General features: G+C 41.3%; 1 protein-coding gene across 3 annotated transcripts in view; it reads left to right on the forward strand.

Moving 5' to 3' along the window:
* Positions 1-9,999, forward strand: part of qkia (QKI, KH domain containing, RNA binding a) — a 73,263-nt gene extending 63,264 nt beyond the window's left edge. For all 3 annotated transcript variants that reach the window (XM_010879574.5, XM_010879573.5, XM_010879575.5), the window contains exons 7-8: positions 1,901-1,975; positions 3,377-9,999. In XM_010879574.5, the coding sequence (XP_010877876.1) occupies positions 1,901-1,975; positions 3,377-3,393 (92 nt within the window). In that variant the 3' untranslated portion in view covers positions 3,394-9,999. The remainder of the gene's footprint in view (positions 1-1,900; positions 1,976-3,376) is intronic.
* Positions 10,000-10,264: the final 265 nt, after the last annotated feature.

Raw genomic sequence — 10,264 nt, forward strand, 5'->3', positions numbered from 1 at the left:
GCTGTTGTACTGTAGGACAGGCTGCTTTGTCTGAGAAGCCACACACACACACACACACACACACTTTGACAGGGGCATCCTCTCATGCACAAACCCGCTCTAGCCCTTTCATGCGCTCGCCAGAGGCAGATTCAGTCTGTCAGTATATCCCCTTGGATTTCATCGGCTTCTGAAATAAATATTTTTTATTTCTTTCTCCAGCTCGCTCAGCAGCTCTGATCTCGATGCCAGTAGAAAGTCCCCCCTTTTCCCGATGGGGGTGTTCATTAAACTCGGTTCTTATTCCTCCCAGTGTCTCCACCCTCTTGAACTTAAACTTAGCATGAGCTGGCGACCCCCCCCCCCCCCCCCCCCCCCCCCCGTCAAAATGGCAGCCATGGGAATTCCATTCCGTCGGTGTGAATACGTATGCAAGCTGACGCGTGGCGGAGCAATATTTCGACATAACTGCCGATAAAGCCTCCCATTTCATGCAGGCTGTTGCACTCTAATTTGAGCAGATATTGATGATGCCCAAGCGTCCCTTGTCCAGTTTCCATTGAGGCCTTTCCTCCGGCCGTAACGACCTGCCTGAACCGTTAATCTTCTTCGTGAGACGACAGACACACAAGTGCCATGTTGGCCGACCTGTGCGTGCGTGTGCGGCGTGCGTGCACGTGCTGCCTCTAGGAGCAGTTGTGTTGTACATAGCCTGCTGGATTTTCTCTCTTGAAGTCGGGAGGCCACAGCAGCTTAGTGTTTTTTTATTTACTCTCCCTGTTGATCGCTGCCTTCAGCACCACCACCCCACTGGAACCGATCACACATTTAGCCCAGGCAGCGATGCTCGCGCCTCAGCGCTGCTGCTACCTCGCGGGAAACCTCAGGACATCTGGTTCCGCCGACTGGAATGCGGGTGGGAGGAGTCTGCGACCTATGAACCTTCCCGTTTCTGTCGGTGTCTTTGTCTCAGAGCCATCTCCGACGCTTGTTCCACCACCACCCCCCCCCCCGGCATAATGTGCCCGGCCTCCTTCGCAACTGCATTGGTTGGTTAGTTTGCGATTTGACCAGGGCGCCTTAGCCTGATCGGGAAGGTTATCCACTCCCGTTTAGAAGTATCCCGGAAATATTGACTCCTAGAGTGCTGAAATGGTGTCTGTCTGACTGCACCAATCTCTAGCTTATCTTTTAAGCTAACTTTTGGATTGTCATTGCATTCAATATTTACCTTTTACACTTCAATACAGGGTTTTGTTGCTGTTGTTGTAGTCAACTAATTTCTAGTCTCTATGCATGGTCACAATTCCTATGCTACCATTTTTACAAACTCCTTACATGGCGTTTCACTCCGTGTCCATGTATGTTACGAAAGGGAAGCCGCGCCAGGGAAATTGAAATGTCCCTCTTCATTTGTGACAAATATTCAGAGAAATGACTGCTACTGCCAGCGAGCCGTCTTGAGAGATGACAGTGCCTGGCGCCGTCTTGCAATATCCAATTAGAATCTGAGCTGCGGTGGACTTTCACACCTTTTTATATTTCAATTTTTATTTTTTATTAACTCATTCCTCCTGCCCCGTCCCCAGCGGAAGATGAACTTGATTTATTTTTCTAGGAGTCCTTAGTCGCCTGACCCCTTTGCCTTCTGGTTTCAGAAACAATCCTCCATGTAAAACTGAGCACTGTGGAATCTTATCACCTAAGTTATACATTTTGAAGGCCACGAGCTGTGTGTCTTATTTTTTTCTATGCATTTTCTATAAATAAATGTCTGTATCATGTCCATATGTATAATATGTATAATATGTGTGACGTATAAGCAGCGTGTGTCCATAATGTGAAATGTGTGTGTTACTGTGAGACATTTTTCCCCCTAAAAGTGGATGCTTTCTAACCCTGTGGACCTGTTGCGATCTAGGTGCAATGGCTACTAAAGTGCGACGACATGACTCACGGGTCCATCCTTACCAAAGGATAGTGACCACAGACAGAGGTTAGTTTAGTCTCCCTGAGATACTTTACATTACCTGTTGACTGCATTGCCTTTTATTATATGCCTTAGGTTTGGGAGTTCTCAGTGTCATATATGTGCGTCAGGTTTTTATTTATTTATATTTTATATTTTCTTTGCTGCCTTCCTAGACCCCCCACGTCCACACGCTAGCTACGTGGTTGACTGTGGTAATGATGTCATTTACGGACATAATGTAGTACGTAAAGTGCTCTGTACTGTATAGATCTATGTTTCAAGGCTCAGGCAACAGCAATCTTAATTGCTTCTGTTTACATTATGACCTTCTGGGGACAGAATAGCTCAACGAGTAGAAAGTGAATAAAACAGAAATGTACATTCCTCTGATATGAGATTAAACCCTAAAATAAGTCTGATCTGTCTCCGTACATCAGTGCTACTCGAGTGTTTTTAGAGCTGCCGTCCTGTTGGCTTCCAAACCCTTATCTAGTACGCCTGATTCTAATGGTTAGCTGGACGAATAGCGGAATCAGGTTTGTCACAACACGGGTTTGCAGAAAACCTAATTTACGGTAGCTGTTCAGGAAATGGGGTTGGGTCCTCCCTGCTCTACACTATTGGTTTTAGTTGAGGGAAATGCAACTCTGAACTCCAACTTGACAGAGAAAACAGTACTTCAGTAGTCACATTGTTAGCGGGCATCATTTTTCAAAATCTTCTTTCGTAATATTTTTTTTTATATATATACAAATTTGTTCTAATGTAAATCGGAACTTAGTCTACTAGGTAACATTTCTTCTCCAGTGTATTAAGTCTTGAAATAAAATATTAAAATACATGGGGGAAACAATTCTATCGCCTTTCAGTTGTACATGAGGTACTGTCATTTTATATTAGAAAATTTTACGGCAAATGTATTTATGGCTCCTGTAAAAAAAAAAAAAAAGAGAGAAATAAAGAGAAAAGTGGGAGATGAACAGCTATTCATCTATTCATTACGTTACTGTAGTTAATGTGATCGCTTTCATAGCAATTAGTTACTTTAAACCTTCTGACTACTAATCACACTGTTCGTAACTTGCATTCCAACCTCCAAAGAAACTAAAACATACTAGTTTTTTATTTTTTTTTCCCCGTTTGTTTGACCTCTGCTCTGTTTGTTGGTACTGGGGGGCTATGTAGAGCTTCAACTAAAACAACATTTTCATTCAGGTTGGGGGCTTAGTAGTTGGGCTCATGGCGGTAACGTCATGATTATAACAAGATTAGCTGGGTTTGTCTCTTAGCAGGGAATTATGGGAAATAAGAGATTGCATTCATTTTATTGTTAAAATGATGTCATTCCAGTCTCTTCTTGCTGACACTAATATCCTTTCTATCTTTTTTTTTCTTTTTGTTTGTTTTTTGTTTCTAACCACCTAGCCGCCACCGGCAACTAACACATGACCTTCTGACCTCTGAACTCTTCACCCAATGACGAGCCGCCCCCAAGCCTGCCTGCTGATCAGTTAAATGGTAATTGCCTTTTGCTAGTCTCTCGGACGCAGTGAGAGGGAGGCTCCTGCCCATGCAGTTACCCTAACGTGTTTTTGATAAAACAACGACGAAAAGATTTAAAAGAAACAAACAATCTTATAGAAACACAACAAACCCTTCAAGTTGTGATTTTTTTTTTCTTTTTTTTTTTCTGTTCATTGAGTTGAGTTCTCATTCTTTCTTTCTCTTTTTCTTCATGAATCACAAGCCGGGTGGATGTTGTCTGAATTGTAACTTGTGAATCTGCACTGAATTATATAGCAATAAAAATCCTCCCCGTGCCCAACCCTGCCCCCAGCTTGCTCTGATTCGGGGACCTCACTAGTATTCACTAAACAACGCTAAACGGGAACTGAACCCAGACTGCATGTTGTCTTTAAACATGACCCTCACCCCAGCCCCACCCAGTCCCCTTCAGATTTGCAGTGCCACGCCCCTCGCTCCTCTAACCCCACCCATCTCATTCCACTCCTACTTGTGGGCAATTTGAAAGAAAAAGAAATAGAACGAAAGAGAAACTGAACTAAACACTCACTTGTTAATTTCCTTTTGATTTCCGCGTCTAGTTCTGTATTATGAAGCTCTGAGACTCATTGATGTGCGACACATTCTGGGTGTGCCCAGTCACGGCTGTTTGTTAAAAGCATGGCTAAATTGATTGCAAATGGAGCTTTTATTTTTGGTTTAACTTTTTTTTTTTTTTTTCTCCTTTTGGTTAAACTTTATTTTCTGTCGTTAATACATTCTTTCTAATTAACTCTGTTGTGACGGACTAGCAGGCAGTTAGTGAGGAGGGACGTTCGGGCTGGGAAGAATTGGGACGAGGTGTTACTACAATAAGTTAAATGTGCTGAGGGTCGGGGGAACAGTGGAAAGGTGGATATACATATGTCAACTAGCTACTGACCTCAACTAGAATCCTCTACACTATGTCCAAGTATACAGTGCCTGATTTATTTAGAGAATCTCAACAAATTATGCGAGCTGTGATCTAAAAGACAAAAAAAAGTATTATGTGTGCGTATTTAGCCAAAGGGTTTCCGGTTGGATTATATCTATATACATGTGTATCTTAATCGCAGAGGGCTCTCCATAATTTTAATGTTTTCGTGCCTGTGTAAAGTGCAAGTTGACAGCCATCAAAACGATGCAGATTGTTTATCAAAGCTCTAGTTTCTTGTGACCAGACAAAGCCGATTAACACTAAAGAAGGATTCTAGTGTGTGGGAAGGGGGCCGATCCTGATAGTGAAGTTTTGTACATAAATGTTTTGTTTTTCCTTTTCTCCTCTGTTTGATTTTGACTTTTGTTGTTGTATCTACACCCCTGCCAAAATGCATTCTCAATTTTTCAGTTGAGCATTTGGCCAAGTCTCACTTCTAGTCTGTTTATTCTTTCAAATTTGATACCAATCAATTCATCAATAGGGTATGTGATACTTGCCTTCATGCAAATAAGAAAGCAAATAAGACATCAGTTTGACCTGTAATCATTTTGGGGGGAAATTTAGTTTTAACCTTCGCCATACCATTTTAATGTCCCCCCAGTTAGCGCATCCACAATGTGTCCCCATAAAGGTATTGCCCAGCTCCTGAGCCCAAGACCGTTTCTTTAACTCTTTCTCAAAAAAAAAAAAAAGGATGTGAAAGCCATGCCTGCCTGTTAAAATTGCTTTATACATACCTGTTAAATATATATAAATATATACAAATGTAGATACCTGTCATTGCATATTAAAAAACACAGACGAGAACAAAATTAGATTCTTTTACAGGGTGCTGGAGAATAAAAAATATATATTTTTGGCAATTTTAGCTTTTTATACTTAACTTGCAGTTACAAAATATAAAAAAGTAAAAAAGTAAAAAAAAAAAAAAAAAAGTATTAAAAAAAGTGATAAATGTGTTACTTTGGATATTATTGGCTAGGAAATTAAAGACCAAAATAGTCAACTTAGGAACGTTGCAAGGACTTCGTGTTAACCAAGAAGGAGAGAGACATTCAGAGAAGATAAAAAAAATAAAAATATATATATATAGAAAAAGTGCCTTATCAACGGTCGTTTCTTTTTCCAAGTGTTAACATTCTGTTCAATGATATCCAGCACCGACGTGGAAGGCTCACAGAGGTGAGGCTTTGATGCGCTCTTTAGAGTGGAGCGGGTTAGCTCTCATTGCTGAGCCACTAAAGTTATTCTATGCAAAAAGAATAGCAGTCGTATGACCAGCTAAAACATGTGCCATCGTTCGTCTTCCCAAGTATAAGTTGAGGCGTTTTAATTTCTGGCCCTTTACTCTGCCATCTGAACAAGTTTTATCTTATTTCTGTTTTTTTTTTTTTTTTTATATATTATACTACTTTCGGGTTACAGTTATTCAAACACGGAGAAACTGCCTTTGGCAATGTTGAAGTTGTCTGCCAGGACAAGTGGAGAAATCAATTAAATATTAAGTCAATGAAAATTAACCGTGGGATGGGATGTTTGTATACCTCCTTTGTTTCAGAAGCTGCAAACTGAAATATTCTCTCTGCCAATGGTTTCCCACCACAGTTGGTTAAAGAAGCCAAACCGTATTATATTCATATGGCTTGAAGCCCCGAGAGGATTTTCCCAGATGTACTTCTGAGCTTTTTGTATTGGGAGGGGAGTTATTGCTGATTATAGTTCTTGGGCCAATTGATGACTCTGTGTTAGTCAACTGTTCCCGTCATAGATTTACCAGTGCCAAATTCTGAAAGGAAAAAATATATATAAAATAACAGTGAAGGGGCCTTGCCTCTCTGCAGCTTTCAAGTTTTAACTTCCAAGCAGTTTTGTTATTGAAACAAAAGGGGGTATATCGAATCACGGCAACAAAAAGTTACATTTAAACATGGATTATAAAATAAGTTTGACCTTCCTTGGCAGTCTGTATTTTTATTTTTTTTCATCAATTCTGTTACACAGAAGAGGTCAATGAATTTGTTTTCAGTGTTATGAATTCTATTTAAAATAACAAATGAATGCAATATTAAGTGGAGCAAGAGATGACAGTTCAGCATTTTGACAGTATTAAGAAATATTCCCTCTGCAATGTTCCAATACGCTGTGTGGTTGTATAAGATCGGTGTAGTCCACCAGCTGTCTGGTGAAATATACCGTATTCTCTCTGGCCTGCCTACTACATGTACGATAATGTAATTTACAACCATTGTTACAGGTTTATAATGTATTTTTCTAATCTCATTTTATATGTATATTATACAATCATTTTCTGACTCCTTTTAATGACAATGCCCACTGCAACCTGTTTTATTTTAAAACCCCCCCCCCCCACACACACACACACACACACACACACACACACACACACACACACACAACCCGTATATCTTGAAATCTGTCTCTCTCATGGGGAGTGTTGCCTTTCCTAGTTACATTTTGTTTTCTTTCCAATTTCTAGCTTGTTTAACTCATAGCAACTTTATTCGTTTTCCTTGTCATAGGTAATTTTACATGCTTGCATTTAGTTTTCATGGTGTGTGCTGTTATTTTTCTTATTAACCCCTTGGCATTTATTTTAATAAAACATTCTTAGTAAGAATTTTACTAACTTGCTATATTTTTTGTCTTGTGTTCTTTAACCAGTTTAATGAATGTACTCAGTCTGGTTCTCGGACTAACACAATTAAAACCGGTGTCTGGCCACCAAGAACATTCACTGACTTGCCTGTACACACGTACACGTTAAACACACACACACAAGCACATTCACACACTCACTAGCATTGATATTTGCGCGTACGTGTAGAGAACGCGTACACACTGGCTAGCAGGAACCCTGTGCACGAGTCGGTCAACCCTCACTGTCACGCGTGTTGCCGGACAATCTTTTGCTCCACGCTCCCCGTCCCACCCAATTTCTGCTGCTGTGTCGTCTGTCCTCTCTGTCACTGTGGTTTCACTGTTTACTGGAGAACCGGGGGTGTGGGTGTGGGTGGGGGTGTTGGTGTGGGTGTGGGTGGGGGGTGGCTGAAGTCCCTCTATTGGAGGTGGCTGAAGTCCCTCGTATAATTGCTTCTCTGTCCGCTGACCCTCTGCTCAACACACCTGCTGTGTAGTCGTAGGGATTTTGACGTGACTGGAGAGAGCCTACACTTGAATAATTTAATATTTTAAAAGAGTGACTAAAAAGTGTGACAAATTTTGCTGTCATGTTAGTCTTTTTAAGAAAATGAACATGCAGGTTAACTTCCACCATGCGCACATTCTGGTAGCCTCGTCCGGTTAAAGTAGATCTGTTTCCAGTGTTTTAGTAGACCGACAGTAACAAAAATAGAGGCCAGAAACATCACTCCAGGAAGCTCACAGCAGCAGGTCAAACACCAGGGCCTGACATGAAGGTTGAGCACAAACCTAATGTTTGTTTTCCAAGAGTAGCTTAGCAGATTCACTGCCAACGTGATGCCAACGTAATGCCCCGGGTGGATTTACCTGTGGAAAAACGACCACCCCCAAATCCCATACGCCCTTTAGAGAAGGACCCCCCCCCCCCCCCCCACCACCAAGGGCTACACACTGTTGGGAAGTTGCCAACCAACTTCAGCTGTATTGACGAGTGAAGTATAGCCTGCAGAACTGCTGCAATCCTGGACAAGGATACCTCACAGGCTGTTGACCTGCTTCTGCAGACATTTACCACTGGCTCGTACCGTTAGGGCTAGTTTATCGATGTACGTATACAGTGCCTTTTGAGGCGGTTCTTCTTGGGAAGTGTAGTCTAGATGGGACACAGGATTGCCTTGAGGGAAGGGTTACCATGATGCTAACCCATTGTATCCTACTGCCTTTTCCTCAGAAGTCTCAACTTGGTGTTGACAATGCACAGACGGAACGCATCGGGATCAAATTTGATGATTATTCCATGTAAAGATGTTGGTGTTAGCTTGTACCCCCCCCCAGGCTTTGAAATCTGAATGCAGCCATTATGTTTTATTGTCTTAGTTTAAGTCGTAGGTCTTCCTGTGTTCCTCGGTCCTTCAGTTCTTCGTTTTCATGTTTCTCTTCACTAATTTGAGGTGTTCAGACTGACACGTGAACCACAGATTAACTTTATTAATCTCTTTTGATGATTACACATTAACCCACTGAGTGTTGCCTCCAAGATTTCAAAGTACCGCTGCACAAACCACTTCGGCTTTAATCGTCTAATTCCTTAGCTTCAACATGCCAAACAGGCGAGTAAAGCCCCTAACAAAGACTACTTTCTCTCTGCTGTCTGAAATTAACAATTCCTCCCTATCTGATAATGGGTGTCTCTAACCCTTGACTTTACACCAGCAGTAAAGAAAACTAAATACAGCCTATCAACGGAAGACTGTCTGGACGAAAGGTGGCATATTTCCATTAGGGTAATGTTTCAGGGTAATGTTTCAATGATACTGGTGTCGTGTCGTCATATAACCTTTGTCTATATTTATTCAGTAAATTGTCTTTTCTGTTACCCATAACTGGAATAGGTTTTTAAGCCCTGAGTGTCTCTATGCTGTCTGAAGTGTATTTCTGTTTTTTATTTTTTTTGGGGGGGGGGGGGTTGTTTTCTGAGTTTAACTCATTAATAGAATATGAAGTGGCACATTATGTCTTGTGCAACAATGGATTACAAACGCTGCCTGCAAGATCGCATCTAGAAACGTGCCTTTTGTGAGAGATCGAGAAATAGTTTTGTGCCACTTACCAGTATCTCCCACACTCGCCCGAAGCCTTTTCGTGGAACATGTTCAAGTCTTCAGCTATTCCTGCACACTGTAAATTCCTTTTTCTTCCCTTTAGTTTGTTGAACTGGAATATTTGTCCCAGACAAATAATGTCAGTTTGTTTACCACCCCCCCACCCCAACCATGTTTTATGGATGCCTTTTTGGATTTGTTTGTGCCAAAACGGCATAAGACGGGCATACTTCTAAATATCTATAACCTCTACATTTCCACGATATGCATTTAATAGAAACGCAGGGCGGCAGTCATGTGGTGTGGTCTAAACCTGAGGCATTCACTGTATCTACGTACATCTACTTCCTACTGCCTGTATTGTCAAGGAGTTTGCTTTTGAAAACATTCCTCAAACTGAAGCCAAACTACGACAGCAGGTCACCCAGTTGACGTGGTCTCAGTGATGTAACACTGGGGGGGGGGGGGGGGTGTAAATGGGCTCACAACACAAAAACATTTAACAAAACACAATTTGGAATGACAATTGAAGCCCCACTAGAATTGCAGAAATCTTCTGTAGGTCACCGATATGAATCGGGAGTGAGCCACCCCATCCATTTAGGGGCGTGTTTAGTCTGGGATTTTTTTGTGAGTTATAATATAATCTATTTTGTAGTTTGTTGTTTTGTGTTAATATCTTTTTATAGAGGACTACAATAGGAATCTGAGTAGAATATGAGCTGTGATTTTGGCAGTTATGTTCCTCACACCAAAAAGGAAGATGACATGTGTGCAATAAAGTACCATATTTGCAAGTGGCTTTTTGATTTCTTTATCTAACTTCTGCCGTCTCTTGGCTCTGCTGATGTCGTCTGTTTGGATCCTGCAACGCCTGTGTTTCAAGGTACGTCTATCACACAAGAACATGGCAAATGCTCAACAAAAGGTATTCAGAAAATTCTGTGTATTCTTGGGAAGAAAGACCGCTTTTTTTATTCTTTTCCATTGACCGCTTTTTTTTATGAAGGTCAATTCAGGGCCAGTGCAATTTGACTTACTGATTCCGGAAAGACTTGTTGTGGT

Source organism: Esox lucius, chromosome 15 (assembly GCF_011004845.1).
Source record: "Esox lucius isolate fEsoLuc1 chromosome 15, fEsoLuc1.pri, whole genome shotgun sequence".
Classification (NCBI taxonomy): Eukaryota; Metazoa; Chordata; class Actinopteri; order Esociformes; family Esocidae; genus Esox; species Esox lucius.